Below are 17,851 nucleotides of genomic sequence, written 5' to 3' on the forward strand. Positions count from 1 at the left end.
CATCTGCGGCGCGTATAAAATACGCCGTGTGTATAGGCTCTTCCCTTTCAAGAGTAAAAATTTAGCTTCAAATACTTGTATTTAATTAACTTGTATAAGAAAAGGAATTGTTCATAATATTGACATAACTTACTTTTCATCAGTGGGTCCAACTTCAGACTCAGTGACAGATTCAAAATCATTGTCTGCCTCCTTTTCTTCCTGGTCTGAATTATCTTCTTCACAAGACATGAAATCCTCATTGTCATCATCTTCATCCTACAATATAACGCAATCACTCAACATAGCCCCGCACTAGGGAAACCCTGTGTCGCGGGTGCCATAGACACACACAAATTACCCACCCAAACTCACGAGAGAAATAAATGTAGGCCATACAAATATTTCTCCCGGCCCTGGAATCGAACCTGGAACATCTGTGCGGCTGTCCGGCACGGTTCGGCCACCGAGGCAGTGATAATATGGAATCAATGGGGGTTTTATATGTGACTTTGTTACTCATAGATGATATACAATAGGACTAACTATTTTTCATTACATTAATTATTAGACCAAACACTACAAATTACAACAGTTGTCAAAGAAAAAAGTATATTACCTCTTCACTACCATCGTCGGAGCCCTCTCCCTCTGCATCAGACTCCACAATCCATGCTGCCTGGTAGTCAGACCACCCTTTTGGTATTCTTTTCATTTTCTTGTTTTTTGTCTAAAAGTAACAATTTATGTATACTAAAATTGTCTGTTAAATAACCATTCCTTTTAACAACATCTTTATGAATCTTTGATTAAACAGCATGTTATTAAAAAGGTGTTTAAATTTATTAAATTATAACACTTTACTTCTTCAAAGCAATGATATTGGCAGCATGTTATTTAGTAAATAAATGTTTATGCAATTATGTGGCTATTATTTCAATAAGTGTTATGCTTCTACATTCATTATGCTTGCAGCTAAGGAGTTTCATGATACAACCTACATTCTTCAATGGTTCTGATTGAAGTGGACAGATATCGCCTTGGCGAGCATTTATCATCCTCATCGACGTTTTCCAATACCAACAATAGGGTTGTGGATGAAAATAAGCATATCTTATGCATATAATTGTAGACTTCTTCCAAACGCTCCAATAAAACGCCGTATTAACCAAACTGATTTATTAAATTATCTATTCCTCCAACAATTTGTCATAAAACTTTAAAATATACTCAACACAATTTGTAACCACAAAATACCGTTATAATTTCTGGCCAATATAACTTGAACATTTGATGAAATACGAACACACAATTTTTTCTTTCACCTAAAGACATTACCTCCTAAATCCCTTTTTTTTCCAATTCCCGCCATTTTTTCGCAAGTAGGGAATTTTAAAAGCAATGGCTAGACAAACCGGTACATAAAGTGTTCGGACCAATCACAATCAACACCGACGCACCATCTACACAGTAACATTTCGGAAACCTAATAATATCAATTAACAAACTTTTAAATGAATACATGGAATAAGCTTATTCACCCTTATAATATTTGAATAAATAATTAATGAAAATAATTTTTCTACTTTACAATTATATATTTCTTACATAATAAAAAACAAACAAAATAAAAACTGAATGTACTCTGAATCTGTCTTCAAAACAAATGAAGTAAAAGCTTTGAAAGGATCAAATTACCTCTATATTGGCTTGTTCAATGTCCTCCTCAGTGGGCCAAGTCTGTTCTGCATCCATAGGATCTGGCACATTTTCACACTGCAAACTCTCCTGTTTAGCAGGATCAGCAACTTGCAACACAGTCCGCTTCACTACTTCTGCATCCATAGAGTCCAGCTTTGAATTGTCTTTTGAATTCAATGGATGTGGATCATCTAATCCATCAATTTGAGACATTTGGAAGTCACCTAAACCCGTGATATGGACTAAACCATTTACATTTAACGGCATACCTCGTAAATATCCAGTTATTTTTAAGGTGCCACTTTGACCTTCTGTATCTGGTACATATTGAACTTCCTCTGCTAATAAATATGGTCTCTTCTCTCTATGGTGGATTACATTACGTTTTTGATTACCAATTCTTCGTAACAAGTTTAAACCATCAGAACTTTTATCTAATTGCATAACTTTTTCTTCAGGAAGCCATTTCGATATCAGCTTCTGTACATTGTGTTTTTCTGAGGTTCGTTTCTTAGGATGTACCCCTTCAATGTCCATGGCAACTACAACTGGAGTTGGCATGCCCTGGGCCATGGCTAATGCCAAGACTCGTTCACCCCATTCATCCATTGGTTCATCAAGAGCGGAGCAGACGAATAATGCTGTGTCCGCTATTTTGAGGGCATCTAATAGACTGAAGTCATTGTCTACTTCAGGACATATGAATGAGAAACGTTGTTTGAAGTTTGGTAAGCTAAAATTAAAACCTTTTATTTTTGAAATCCTCATTCTAACTCAACAACTGGTCTATGGGTCACACTCACTCACTCCTAATACAACATATCTAAAGTCGGCGGACTAAAGCACATAAGTCAAATTCATTTAAATGAATACATCTACTGGTTAAAGCACATAAGTCAAATTCATTTCTTACTTCATAAATTCTGGACTTTATTCTAGAGGTTATTTAACTTCCAACACTAAAAACAACACAAAAAAATATGTAATTATGCGCTTTAGTCTGCTGAGCCTAGATATGCCCCTACCAGGGAAGTCAATTAAAGCCAAGAAAATCCTACAATTCTTTAATTCTATGGGACTTGACCCTTGAGTATTAATTAGTTGATTGCAATAGCTCAAAAGCTAGCTTGTTTACAGGCATGAAGTACTACAAGGTTCTCAGTAAGCACACTAATAATAATAATAAAAGAAAGCTGCTGCTCAACATTATATTATTCTCCAGTTTTGGAATCCAAGTTCTTGATACAGAGTGACTGTACCATTGACAGAGAATACTGGGCTCCACAATTTCAAACCGAAATTTTATCTATTAGGTTATAGAAGAAACAAGAATCCATCACAATCTTTTGAAATCTAAATTGTGTATACTATTATATATTATTTATTTTCCTTCAAACAAACCAACATTTCGAGCTTTTTACAGGTGTCATGGTCATGGCTGACAATGGCTGACATGTAAAGAGCCCGAAACATTGGTTAACCCAGTGAAAGTTGAATGTACACTGGGTAATTCCAAAACTGGGATTTCCAAAAAGTAACACCTGAATCTATTAATTATTGCATGTGTATTCATCGCAAAAACCTAACAACTAACATAGTTAATTAAAACATAATAAGAACAGCTAATAGTTTTTGTTTTGTTTTAGTTTGAAAAATTTTAATCTGTTGTTTCACATTTAAATTTATTATAAATCAAGCTTACCTAATGTGCAAGATTCCATTTTCTGACTGACTGACTACAGCACCTTCAGAACAAGTTCTTAATATTGCCAGAGCAGATTGTACATCCAGCTGGGCATTCAGTGGCACCACACAGACAAGAAATGGAGGATTTCTGCCACCACCAAGAGCGCGTTTTTTGGATAAAACTTCTTCGCGCTTATTCTTACGAATTTGATTCGCTTGATGACGTCTTTCTTCCTTTTTCAGAATGTGGCGGTTGCGGCGTACCACATCTTTAATGCTTATTTTACCTAAAACGTAGCAATTTTATATATCACAGTTAAAGTAACATATTTTTAAGTATTAAAAATAGATTAACACGTTACGACATCCCTTTCTAAATGGCCCGAGTCTCGCAGGAATATAAAGATACATTAAAAAGCACTAACATGAACCATTTCTGCAAAAAAATATTTTAAAATGTGAAATATGTGAATACACAACCTTTTACTGCCGATGTAACACTGCGTTTTGAGCGATGACGAGACTTATGAACTTTATTGCTCTGTTTTAAAGTTCCAGGGCGATGTGCTTGCTGCATTTTTGCTGTTACTTGCGTAATAAATTCATGAAAACTTGCTCGCAAAACCTCTATTTACCAATACAGAATAGACTACCGCATGGAAATTGGAAATCGCACATTGACATGACATTGACATTGTGCAATTGACATTTCACGTTACGTTAACGTGAGTTGTTTTTGTTCTGTTCGTCAAAAAAGACAGGCTAGGGTCAAAGACCATACTGCCTCAATACGTCCGTCCTTTGGACAAGCAAGTTTTTGATTAATGAGCTTTAGCTAGGGCCATATGCTTAAAAAGGTAACAAAATAATTATGAAACTCAATGCGTAAACTGAATCTAAAAAGAGATATTTCATCATGATATGCCTTGAGTTCCTTTATAATTTTTTCCCTTTCTAAGACTTTGGTCTTAAACTATTTTTTTTCCATCCTCTGAAGGGGATTTTCCAACGGCGCCGTGATACGGGACGAGGCGAGACAAGGATTGAAATTTGTATGACAAAATTTCAATTCTCTCCTAGCCCATCTTCGGTGGAAATAGTCTGGATTAACAAGGATTGGCTAGGCGAGAATTGAAATATTTGTTGATATAATATTGAATATTGCTGTCTAATAAGAGTAACAATATTATATTCTGCAACGGAAACACGATTTCTCGAGCGATACATATAGGCATCATCAGCTGCATGACCATTATTAGCATCTTTGTCATTAACATCATTTTAGTAGCAGTGGTAGAGCTTTTTGTGAAAGAGTTCGTCCAGAGAAGTACTGCCACCATACTTATTTCTTCCGCCAAGCAGGTTTACCGAATTGAAAAGAAAGTCATTTACATGGCATCATTATAATTACTTCAAAATTCAACTTTGACTTCCTAGATGAGTAGTATTGTCTGTAATTAATTTTAGTTAATTATAAAAGAATTTGTAATGTATTAAAATTTGGTGGTTTTAAAAACTCTATATCACTCCATGTCGCTATATTTATACTTGTTTGTAGCAATGTATGTGAAACATTGATTGATTATATTCCTGTGTTTTCCATAGATTTAGTGGATATGGTGTTTTCCATCCTTTATGATTAATTCAATAAATTGTCAAAATAGTAAAAGGGCGCATTCATTATCCTGCATTGCAGTCCGCTTTGCCGTCCGAAGCGTAATGCAGGATTATGAATGTAGTCGCAGAGTGCAAACCACCCTGCAATCCTCCATACATCCTGCGGAAATCCATACGAGGGCCATACGCAGGACAGTGTGTAAGCAGTCTCCTGCCTGCGCGGTGGACTGCCGTGCAGGTAGAGAATGGGCATGGGAAACAAAAATGGAAATGTTACTTTTCTTTTAATTTAAATTGTATGCAAAATGGTAACATTATACACGCCAACATCACGGGTCACGTGACATGACGTTGTGGACGTGTCATTTACAGACGGCTCGTTGGCGGCGTTGCGCAGGCTCATTTTCGTAAAAGTCCAATTGGAGTGTTACGAATGAACAAAAGTTGAATGGTTTTAGCCCAATTGATCAGTTAATATTTTAGTTAGGATAGTGAAATCTCAATAAATCAAAATGGGAAGTGAGTATTTCAGTTATTTCTTAAAGTATTAAGTGAATTCTTTGCGCACACGTATTGCTAATTTTTTTATTCTATTTCGGGTATTTATATGTTAAACTTGTGTTGTAACGTATTATTTCTTGTGTTTGCAGTCAAATTCCTCGAAATTATAAAGCCGTTTTGCAGTATATTGCCAGAAATAGCGAAACCAGAAAGGAAGGTAAATGTACCCTTATTTGCTTAATATTATTCAGATTTACCTTTTCACATTGCCTTTTAGCTGTTTATTAACGTGGTAAGAAGGGTCCTACACCGTTTTCGATAGCATAATAGCTGTTCTACTGTTAATAATCAAGTGAAAGTTCATTCATAACCTCTCTCTGATATTTCAAATAGATAACTGTAAATGTGTCCAAATGGTGTCGGAGCGCAAATCGAATGGTCCTTAAACGAATTATTTGTATTTCCAGATCCAGTTCCGAGAGAAAGTACTATGGACTGCAATCACTCTATTTATTTTCTTAGTATGCTGTCAGGTAAGATTTTATCACAAATACTACAAATGCCACATTAGCTTGGGCCTCATTCCATATGCTCCAAGCTAGTTAGTTATTAATTTCAGAATATATAGCTCTAATAATGTTATGTTAAAGTTCAAATTCTGATATTGTTACAATGATTGCTTTTACAGAATTGAAAATAAGAGAATAATTGAAAGTACGAGTTTTTAAGGCATTTTTCAATTTAAGTACATTATTAAAAGTATCTATTGTTGTCGACAATGTATAAATCAAATGTAATCTCAATTTCTATGAGATTTATTCACTTTATTTTTACACAATGTACTATAATATTTTGAAAGGAAGTTATTGTGATTGATATAAAAAAAGGAATAACACTTTCCTTGGTATAAATTTCTAACATGGATTATGTATGTAAACCTTGAGAAGTCAAATACTCCATGCATTTTGTAGACTTTTAAACAACTAATTTCTCTCAATGATGTCGAATATCAGTACCAGCACCACATTTTCAGAGTAAAAAGTAGCTTGTTCGACCTTATATTCTACTACACATATTTCCATTTAGATAACTAAAAAAAATTGTGTCTAGAATTATCAACAATCATAAACTTTTATCACCAAAACCAACCTATGTAACTCAAGTATAGAATTATCATTGAAGATTCTATTCATTTCCTCAGATCCCCCTCTTCGGTATAATGTCTTCGGACAGTGCAGATCCATTCTACTGGATCCGTGTGATCCTAGCGTCTAACAGGGGTACGCTTATGGAACTTGGTATCTCCCCCATTGTGACCTCCGGCTTAATTATGCAGCTCCTTGCTGGAGCCAAGATCATTGAAGTCGGTGACACTCCTAAGGACCGGGCATTGTACAATGGTGCTCAAAAATGTGAGTATTAAATTAATGATGTTGAAGTCAGTCACATTAATCATGTTGCACCAGATCAACAGACTCACCAGAACCAATTTAGAAAGACTTATTTCCTAAAACTGTATATTTTGAAGTTACCAATCAAAATACATAATTATAATATGTAATGTAATTTTATTCCTTGACTACAATATAGCATATATATGTATTACTGAACAGGACAGTGTTTACAACATTGACATTATTTGTGACTCAAGAAACCCTATTCATAACATAGAATTATTCCAACTTTCTACACTTCTTTTCTCAATGTTTTTGGGCATACAGCTACTTACAAATTTATACAGTCGTGAGTAGTGAAGGCAGACTGCCAATGTTTTTCATTGAGTTTATGGTGTAGGCATGTTGCCAGCCTAAATACTATTTGTAACATAAGCAAGATACTTTTAAAATTTATGTATAAAATGCAGTACCTATTTACCCAAACCGTGAATAAGTCATCACAATAATAATACACACAATAAATACAACCACTATTGTACCTTAAACCTCTTGTAGAACCTTCTCGGTTTATTATATATATTATATAAGCATTTCAGCTTTCTTAGGTCTCATAATAAACCCTGTCGCTCTCTTGTTAGGTCCCAGTTATCTTTTCCATGCTTCATTTCTGGTTTCTATTCTCGCTCCTACACTGTTCATGCGGTCAGGCTTTGGAAAGTAAATTGTTAGTTATTTTTAAAGTGAAAATTCTATTCCATCCATATCTTAGATATTATATTATGAAATATATATTTATCTAAGTATTTATATAGTTTATAATAATTTAATATTATTATATTGTTTTTATATTAAATTTTTTTTGTTGTGCACATTAGCCCATTCTTTTAGTTGTAGTGTTCTGGATTTAGGTCTGCAGAAAGAAATGTCTGTTAGAAATAAGCAGGACCTTTTGTTTGTATTTTCCTCGTATTAATTGTGATTTTTGTATTATTTCCAGTACAATAAACTATAAAATAACAAAAAATAGAAGTTTAAAGAAATTTACATTCTTACATTAAGATCACAGTATATTTATGAAAATGTAATTTATGGCAAAAATGAAAACTAATTTTTTATGAAAAATGGTGATAGACATATCATTAATATGAGGAATAATATGAACTGGCTGTTCTGGAAAGGCAGCTTCACAAATTCATTTAAGGGGCAATGTACACTACTATGATAAGCCTTCAGTTGATATTCAAAGTTTGCCATTTACAACGATTTGAAACTAATATAGTTTCTGAGTACTTGAACAACACAATCCGTGGTATTGACTGATTTAACTCTTGCGGTAGGGCTAGCATGATAGGGTGCGACATGCGCGAGAGCGACATGAAGCGCGAGATGTCTATGCGAGAACAGCAGTTCTCTCGCGCAAGTCGCGCCCTATTGTGCTAACGCTACAGGTTGTTTCCATCTATGATATTTGAAACAAATATCGTAAATGATAAAAGTGAGCAATTGTTTATTTACAAAGAACAACTCCTAGAATTTCTTATCAGAATCGGTAAGTGAATCTCGCAGGAATCTGCCTTAGGAACTAATAGTACATATCAATATGACAATTTCAAGTGTAATTTTTTTTACTTATAAAGATAGGTATGCTAACACTGAATACCAGTACAATCCTCCAGATACTGGTTTCTCGTCAACATAGCTCTTTCTATATTTATGCAACTTGAATAATGATTTTTAAATTTTTATTGACATGATATTCAATTATTTTTTGTGAAATTATTCCACTAGTTTGTTGTAATCATTAATACAAAGATCGAACACTCAGGAAAAATTCGATTCGAACCGGATCGAAGGAATTCTTTCTGAGTGTTCAATCTTTGTATTAATGATTGAATAATGATGTTGATGTCTCCCTAAACCTTATGTAAACCTTTTTGCAGTGTTCGGCATGGTTATAACAGTGGGCCAAGCTATCGTGTACGTGATGACGGGAATGTACGGCGAACCCAGTGAGATCGGCGCTGGCATTTGTCTGTTGATCATCATTCAGCTTTTCGTTGCTGGCCTGATTGTACTGCTTCTTGATGAACTCCTACAGAAAGGTATGTTTCCTTGACAATTATGAAGGTTGTTTTTATGCAATACCGCACAGGGGTCTAATCATGAAATTCAGCCTGGTGTTCAGAGTTGAAATATTGAATTTTTGAAGTTTGGATGGATTTCGAAAACGTAGATGATTTGATAATGACAAAAACACTGAAAATGCTTACGAGCTTCTGAAATACTCAATATTAAAAATATTTTTATCTTTGTGCCACGTTTCGATAATCAGTTCTTATAATAATCAAGGTTAACGCGTATTATGTAAAAGTGCTTCTAATTTAACGAGTTTTTTAGCGTGCCGATATATTATATCTTTATCTATACGCCTAAAGGCCCGTTTAGATGGAGAGAGTTTCTCGTCTCGAAGATGCGATTATCGAAAGAATATAAAAAACTTTCCTCGTCTAAACATTCGCGATTATCGACCGTCCACGTGAGCGATAATCTCCTCGCCTTTCAATATTGAACGTCTCCGTGTAAACAGAACTCGAAAGCAAAAATCGTATTTCGAGTTTCTGTGCCAGCCGTTTCTACCACGAGTGCAGTGCGCGAGGGTGTTTTGATTATCACTGCTTTTCTAAGACAAGAATTAATGGAACGAGGGCGAAAAAAAAAATTCAAATAACGGTGAATGAGTAAGTGCCTCTGTGGTCGAATATAGCGTGGGCAATATAGTATTTAGGGTGCTCTCGCAACGAATATGGCACTCCTTTCTAAATCCAGGATGAAAAGTCGTGCCCGCACTTTACAAATAATGGCAAGTTGGTTATCGTTTTTGAGGTATTTGGAGGTGCTCATTACGAACATAGCATTTATTTCTAAATCCAAGATGGCCGACACGACTTTTCAATAAATACTCCTCACTAACTCCCCACTCACTCACTCCCTACTCACTCACTCACTCACTCACTCACTCACTCACTCACTCACTCACCACTTACTCACTCACTCACTCACTCACTCACTCACCCACTCACTCACCACTCACTCACTCATCACTCACACACTCACTCACCAGTCACACACTCACTAACCACTCACTCACTCACTCACAACTCACTTACAACTCACTCACTCACTCACTAATTCACTCACCACTCACCACTCACTCACTCATCACTCACTCACAACTCACACACTCACCACTCACACACTCACTCACTCACTCACTCACTCACCCATTCACTCACCACTAACTCACTCACTCACTCACTCACTCACTCACTCACCACTCACTCACTCACTCACTCACTCACCGCTCACACACTCACTCACCACTCACTCACTCACCACTCACTCACTCACTCACCACTCACTCACTCACTCACTCACGCACGCACACACTCACTCACTCAGTCACTCACGCACTCACTCGCCCTATAAATTTATCATAATTGTCAGTTTTTGTTTGTGTCAGTAATTATAAAATTTAAAAAAAAATGATAAATCAAAATTATATTTCTATACAGTGCAATGAACTTAATATTATCAGCAGTTTCAAATTTGAATGGTTTTTGCATCATTTTGATATATCCATAGTCATACCGCAGTAATCACTGAACTCGAATGGCAATTCTCGCACTCAAAACGGTTCGAACCGATTTATACGATAATCGTATGAACTTGAAAAAATGTCATACGAGATCGTGTTTAGACAAGTCGAAAACTCGTAAGCAAGAATCTCCTTACTACATATTTCTCCGTATAAACAGTCGAGGAGGCGATTAAGTTGCTTGCGAATCTCGTATGACATAATCGTAGGCGAGATTTTAGTTCTTGCCTGAATGTAAACATTATGATACGATAATCTTATGGCGATTATTGCTTACGATAATCGCCTACGAGTTTTCGTCACGAAGCGTGCGAGAAACTCTCCCCATCTAAATGGGCCTTAACACGCGAAATCTAGTTCTCCTTAGAATAACGTGACAATATTTTTTTTAATTTGGCAAACTTCTATTTGAAATTGTTATTTCAGACTTTAGTATGTTGTAAAAAAAATACTGGAGATATTATAAATATTGTTCGTTCCGTCAATTGATTATTATATATATAAAAAAATTAATAAGAGGATTATAGTTTTATTTTACAATAATTTTTCGTTTTTAATGTCGGCCGTTTTAAACCAAACTGTATTTTGAAAAAACAATAACAAAATCTAGTTGTTTTGTTACCTTATTGTTTTACCATGTGGTCCATTTAACGAATTTGGTCATTTTGATATCTAGTGTGTTTTGCTACCAAGTCATTGTAAGTTTAGTCTTTTTGCAGAGGTGCTAGTTTTGCGAGATCACAAAGGACTAGATAGTCCTTATGCTGATCAGGTCGTTTTTAAAATATAGTCATTATGATACCAACCCATAGCTACGATTAGCTCGTTTTATTTTACATCATGCTAACATAATTATAATTTGATATAAGAAATTTATCACTTTGATCGTCCCTTAGAGAAGGTCTATGATCAGCAGGAAGATACAATATGCTATGCAACAACACGTACAATAATATGGTGTGACAACTCTGCTAAACGAACATAATAATTTGCAGGCTATGGTCTGGGTTCTGGTATTTCCCTGTTCATCGCCACCAACATTTGTGAGACCATCGTCTGGAAAGCATTCTCACCAGCTACCGTTAACACTGGTAAGTGATGACATTGAAATAATTCTTCGTCTTTTTATTGTATATGTAATTTTCGTACCTTTCATTGTGCCCTAGATATGTATTTATTTCTAAAGGATTAGAAAGTGATAAATGTCAAATAATAATCTAATTCAAAGAGATTTTTCACTATTGAAATAGGGTGTTTAGTAAATTAGTTAAAAAGGGTGGCTGCCATTAATATTAGACATAACTGGTTGATGACTATACCATCTCAGTCAACCGTGACCATGGGACCTGTAAAGGGCCCGAAACGTAGGTTTGTTAACAAATATGCGCAATTTAGATCCGAAACAATAGTTTCATTTCCTGTGTGTAACAATCGCGAAAACCTAAGCACACCAAGCAAACCTAGAGCACTACACTGACCACCTCAGTCAACGATGACCATGGGACATATAAAGGGACTGAAATGTTGGTTTGTTTGAAAAAACAAAAATAGTTTCAATAATAATTTATTTTATTTTCTCTCACATCAGATAGGTATTATTAACAGTACAGAGTTTCAGTATTCAATTTTGTGAGAGACAGGAGCCTAAACTAGGATACCTTGTGTGTTACTTAGGTCTCCTGGTCTCCCCTCTTGATTGTACCGTTTATTTACTCTACTTAAAGTGTAGTTAAATGTTAATAGCTTTTAAAATAGTTTACTTGAAATTTGCCAAAAAAGGATCAGAATATGGGAAATACGTTTAAAAACATCTGTCTTAACATACACAGGTCGTGGTACAGAGTTCGAAGGAGCAGTGATAGCCTTGTTCCACCTGTTGGCGACTCGTCCGGACAAAGTGCGCGCTCTTCGCGAGGCCTTCTATCGCCAGAACCTGCCCAACCTCATGAACCTGCTCGCCACAGTTCTCGTTTTCGCCATCGTCATATACTTCCAGGTGCTTATTCATCACTTCACTTGGTTTATGTGTTCTTTAGGGAGTGCTGTACTCTGGGGAGATAGATTGTGACAAAACAGGGTTTTTTAAGTAATTCTAAGTGTGATCTGGTTAGAGTATTATATTATAAACCCAGTCAGATTAGGCAAAAAAAATTTGCTCAACCTTTTAAAAATTAAAAAGGCAAGTAATTAAAACAAAATGTTGTAATGGTTTTATTTACATTTTTTTAAATATTTTAATGGACAACTGGTCTCAAACTAGGAAAAATCCTGTACTTTGAGTACCAGAGCAGCGAAATTCACTCCAAGTCACTTTCCAAAGCACCCAGACCCAGAGCCAATTAAGAAAAATTTATTTCCTAAATTGGTTCTACCGGGAATCGAACCCCGGACCTTCTCATCTAAACCGTTGGTACACCGAAGTCGTCAACACAAGACTGTCCTTCTGAGTATACTACCCTTTAAAGTAATTTTTAGTTACACATCAGAGTTTAATAATCATTTCTTCAGGGAAATCTGTCTCATGACAGAACAATGTAATCAACATGACAATTTCAAGTGTAATTTGCTTGCCTATGAATTAAGATTATTTAGAGCTCCTTGTGAAACAGTTCGTCCAAGGTAGTACTGCCCCTTACCTATTTCTGCCGCCAAGCAGTAATGCACATTACTGCGTTCCGGTTTTGAAGGGCTAAGAGTACTGGTGAAATTACAGGCATGTGGAATTTTGCAACTTATGTCTCAGGGTGACCGCCACTGCGCCGGCGGTGTCTCTCAAATCCTTGAGATTTAAAGTTCTGAGTGGTACTGCAGCAGTTATGGACAGGCGTGTCGCTTACATTCAAGCGCACGACTTGTTCGTCCTGTCACTTAGTATCATAAAAGAAAATAGTTTGAGAAGAACCAACTAAAATATAGTGAAAAATTATTATCTCACGTTCAATAATAAAAGCAACGACATTCGAAAAGTAACATTTTTGTAAAACTAACAAGCAGGTTTAAAAAATAAATGTGCGCGGCATTGGCACAACTAAATGTGTGCCGTTTGCTTGTGCTAAATATCCTATTTGTTGTGAAAAAATAATATATTGGCTTTATTATGAACTTTTTTAAATTATTTTGTCAATCTCCAAGATATTCCTTTTTTTAATTAGGTTACTTTATTATTGAGGGTGCAATACAAACATCCTGCGTAATTATGTTCTAAGCTTAGTGGGCTTAGTAATTAAAATCTCCAATACTAAAGTTATTCTATGTTTCAGGGCTTCCGCGTGGACCTTCCTATAAAATCCGCGCGGTACCGCGGCCAGTATTCGTCTTACCCCATCAAGCTCTTCTATACCTCCAATATTCCTATCATCCTGCAATCTGCTCTTGTCTCTAATCTTTACGTCATTTCACAGGTATGTAATAGTGTCTTTTTAAATATACACTCATCTAAAGCGTGTGGGATTGAATACTAAACGTATTTTATACCAATTACTCAAAATCAGGTTTTTAAATTATTTTTTTAACACCTTTGATTTTTGTTTTTGGTCAATTTAATAAATTGTATGTATAGATTTTTTAATTGACTTTAATAGGGAAATGAAATAAGAAAAGAACTTGATCCCTAGATACTTTTGATGTGTGTATATTTTTTTAAACTCTCTTTTTAATTTTTTTTAATGATTGAATGAATGACGAATGATTAATTATTCGCATACAATGAGAACAAATTACGGAACAAATTATTTATTATTGTTGTGTATGCTGTTATGGGATATGAATACCGTGCATTCAAAAGCAAAATGTATATATACACAAATATTTATAGACGTAACTTTGTTCAGCAGCTACTGAAGTAATTATTAAGGTTTACTTAAGTTAACAATTTAAAAGTAATAACTTTGTATTAGGCTATGATTATTAATACAAGATGGTGAGACTTAAACCCGCTACCATGCTGCACCGTAGCATTGCTATTACCAAGTTGACCTGTGACTCAGTAGTAAGAAACCAAAAAAATGAGCACAAATATGGATGAAACTCAAAATATAATTCACGACACAGTGACTATTGAAACATCGGAAAAACAAGAATAGAAAAATAATTTAGAACAAGGAGTTCGAGACATCCTTTATATATCTCTTTCTTTATGCTACTTTTTAGGAGACTTAAAAAATGGAGTAGTTTCTCAATTCGACTGTTTTTTTGTATGTATGTTACGCCATAACTCCTCATAATTTGTAAACCGATTTTGAGAATTCTTTTTTTGCTGGACAACGTACCTCAGAGGTCTCATTTAAATTTGAAGAAAGTATTCCACCTCAAAGGATGGCAAACTAGGAGGACTTTTGATGTCGGTTTTTTAGTACTCTGTACTGAGATTATTATTTATTCATAAACTCTCCATCTTCGACAGATGTTAGCTGTGAAGTTCAGCGGCAACTTCCTCGTGAACCTGCTGGGCGTGTGGGCGGACGTAGGCGGCGGGGGCCCCGCGCGCGCCTACCCTGTGGGCGGCCTCTGCTACTACTTCAGCCCGCCGGAGTCCCTGTCTCACATCGCACAAGACCCAGTGCATGCTGTACTCTACATCATCTTCATGTTGGGCTCCTGCGCCTTCTTCTCCAAGACCTGGATCGATGTTTCTGGATCTTCGGCTAAGGATGTAAGCATTTCATAATACCACGCAATGTAATAATAATTGGAAAACTTTAAAATCAAGCAGTCACTCAGTCAGTTTTAGGGAAATTCTTCACTGCTTTCCGTCATTCGATCAGCATTAATTTGGATATCAAAAAAAAGGACGAAAAAGCTTTCTAGTGTTGGTTACGACACAAAAGACGTTTACTCCTTTAAAATCCCTTTTTTCGGTAAACGAATGAGACGCAAGGAAAAGAAAGTGATTAGAGTTAGGACACCTTCAAGACGCGCAGTTGCGGCGCCACTGTCATGACACGCGCCTGCCGTTTTTGCAGTCACAATTATAATAGTAAAAATTCAAAATTTATCTTTCAGAGGCGAGAGTCTAAAATAGATAATAATAATAATGCACACACTCGTAGAACCGCATTAGGGAAACCCTGTGTCACGTGTGCCATGGACATAGGGATGCAAATTACGATTCGACTTTTTTGAAGATTATGTGATCTAGCGATTTATTGTATCGATTCATTTCAATGCTATTTTTAAGAAAATCTATTCAACTATAAGATGAATCCAATTGTCGCATTCATCATTTAAACAAAAGAGTCTCTTTTTGAACCCATATTTTATATTGGCCAGCGAGATAAGCTGTTTGCCAACATCTAAGTACAATAAGGGAGATGATACACGATGCGTTAAAACAGCGCGCGGTGATACATCAGCAAAATTATTACCCTTACATCGACGGTGGAAATCCAAAAGTTTTAAAGAGATATTTTGTCATCATCATCAATTTAAGAGTTACACTCTTGTCGGTGGAGCCACTTCCAGTCATCTCTCCTACAAGCCAGCTCCTTGAACTCCTTATACGACAAGACACCGGCCTTTTCCTTTATTTGGTCTATGTAACTGCGCCTAAGTCGACCTCAATCTTTCCCTCCAAAATGGTCTTAAAGAAGTTGTCGTGTCGTATCAAACGTCCAATCATTTTCCCGCGTCTATACTTTATAATATTCAGGATCGTTTTGTCATAAGGGACATTTTCCCTTACGACAGAATGTCCCTTGTGACATATCCACCACCGAAGGCACTCGTCTATTTTATAGCTTTTCAAACGTGGACTACTTTTTATGTTATTCATATTGTAGTATTTGTTAACCTAATACAATGTTTTTTTTGCAGGTGGCGAAACAATTGAAAGAGCAGCAGATGGTGATGCGTGGTCATCGTGACAACTCCATGATCCACGAACTGAATCGGTACATTCCCACCGCTGCTGCGTTCGGAGGGCTTTGCATCGGCGCCCTCTCGGTATTAGCGGATTTCTTAGGCGCCATTGGCTCCGGCACGGGTATCCTGCTGGCCGTCACTATCATCTACCAGTACTTTGAGATCTTCGTCAAGGAACAGGCGGAGATGGGCGGCATGAGCACGCTTCTGTTCTAAATCTAACTATAGAACGTCCGGCCATAGTGCCGCTGGGCATTTCTCAATTTGTCGCGGTGTCTAGCGGCATTGTAGTCGTATACTGTGTGCGTGGATCGCGTGTGTGGGTTATGTGCTATTTATATGAGATGAACTTTATAATAAAATAATTTACGACAAGTACAGACGTTGTTTTTATCGAGTCCTCGGGTCGGCAAAATTTATATATTTGTGGTAAACTAAACGTGCCACTCGAACGCTCTTGTGGTGAAATTTTGTTGTCATTTATTTGTTTGTTCGCCGTTTGGAAGTTTAAATTGAATTTAGTGCCTATTAATAATAAACGGTCGAATTTTCAGGGTACAGTATAAATTAACTGGTGTCTACCTGTATGTCACAGCTGCAGTATAAGTTTTGTCGATTCTTTCTATTCTGTACATTTAAAAAAATCCCGGTGTCCGCAAAGCATTTTTTATATAAAACTTGTTATTAGTTCTTAAGTTTATCGATTCAACATTGTTAAGATTACCTTACAAAACTTAATTCTCGTTTTAAGTTCATGTTGGATTTTCAACGAGTTGTAAAAGACATTGTAATAAACTAATATTAGTTTATATTTGTTGTGAATTTTGTTTTTCTGCATATCGAGCACGTATGGCGTTCCATTGGACCGATCAGAATAATTTATACTATGTGATAGGTAGTTTAGTTCATTCTACCACATGACAGAATCAGTAAATAAATTTAAGAATTTTATAATGTTTCTATTTCTTTTCTTTAACTACTTGGGATTAGTTTATAAAAACTACAGAGTAGTCTGTTATATTTTTAATTAATTTTTCTCACTAAATATATGCTAAATACAAAGACAAAACAACGCTACTCCCATCAAAATATTAACAAAACCTTTTATATAGGGCTAATTTCCTTACGATTGGTAACAAATAAGAGTACAAAATAATGAATAAAATGCATAGGTGTGCATAAAATGGAATTTTAAAATGTTTTATACAAGATGGTGATTCCACAACTGAATTTTTTTAAAGCAGTTCAATAGTCTCCATAAAAGAGGACTCGTGAGACGTGTGTGGATTAATACGGAAACAATGCAGTCCAACTCAAAACACTTAATCTACCCATTTTTATTATTTTAAAAACTTACACACACAACTTTTATTTAGTTAATTAAATTTCGAAATTTCAAAACAAAATAAAGTTCCGAATGAGGGTAGAGCAAGAACTTAGTTGTACGTACCTTTCA

General features: G+C 35.7%; 2 protein-coding genes across 2 annotated transcripts in view; one reads left to right on the forward strand and one right to left on the reverse strand.

Moving 5' to 3' along the window:
- LOC113236643 (pre-rRNA-processing protein TSR1 homolog) overlaps window positions 1–4,003 on the reverse strand; it is a 30,773-nt gene extending 26,770 nt beyond the window's left edge. Inside the window, exons 1-5 of the mRNA XM_026472805.1 lie at window positions 3,847–4,003; window positions 3,383–3,653; window positions 1,678–2,413; window positions 599–709; window positions 132–258 (exon numbers count right to left, since the gene is read on the reverse strand). Of these exons, the coding sequence (XP_026328590.1) occupies window positions 132–258; window positions 599–709; window positions 1,678–2,413; window positions 3,383–3,653; window positions 3,847–3,943 (1,342 nt within the window). The 5' untranslated portion in view covers window positions 3,944–4,003. The remainder of the gene's footprint in view (window positions 1–131; window positions 259–598; window positions 710–1,677; window positions 2,414–3,382; window positions 3,654–3,846) is intronic.
- A 1,369-nt stretch (window positions 4,004–5,372) lies between these two features.
- LOC113236425 (protein transport protein Sec61 subunit alpha) lies at window positions 5,373–16,627 on the forward strand. The gene is made up of 10 exons (XM_026472475.1): window positions 5,373–5,502; window positions 5,634–5,701; window positions 5,952–6,017; window positions 6,686–6,896; window positions 8,822–8,983; window positions 11,532–11,627; window positions 12,366–12,532; window positions 13,797–13,937; window positions 14,939–15,187; window positions 16,348–16,627. Exons 1-10 carry the CDS (start codon window positions 5,496–5,498, stop codon window positions 16,609–16,611), a joined length of 1,431 nt encoding a protein of 476 aa, XP_026328260.1. The 5' UTR covers window positions 5,373–5,495; the 3' UTR covers window positions 16,612–16,627.
- Window positions 16,628–17,851: the final 1,224 nt, after the last annotated feature.

Source organism: Hyposmocoma kahamanoa, unplaced genomic scaffold, assembly GCF_003589595.1.
Source record: "Hyposmocoma kahamanoa isolate Upper Pololo Valley unplaced genomic scaffold, ASM358959v1 92, whole genome shotgun sequence".
NCBI classification, from domain to species: domain Eukaryota; kingdom Metazoa; phylum Arthropoda; class Insecta; order Lepidoptera; family Cosmopterigidae; genus Hyposmocoma; species Hyposmocoma kahamanoa.

Bases quoted from the DNA above. Each gene is read 5' to 3' on its own strand.
- LOC113236425 (XM_026472475.1), top strand. The intron at 5,702-5,951 runs GTAAATGTACCC...TTGTATTTCCAG, and splicing joins TAGCGAAACCAGAAAGGAAG to ATCCAGTTCCGAGAGAAAGT. The intron at 11,628-12,365 runs GTAAGTGATGAC...TAACATACACAG, and splicing joins ACCAGCTACCGTTAACACTG to GTCGTGGTACAGAGTTCGAA.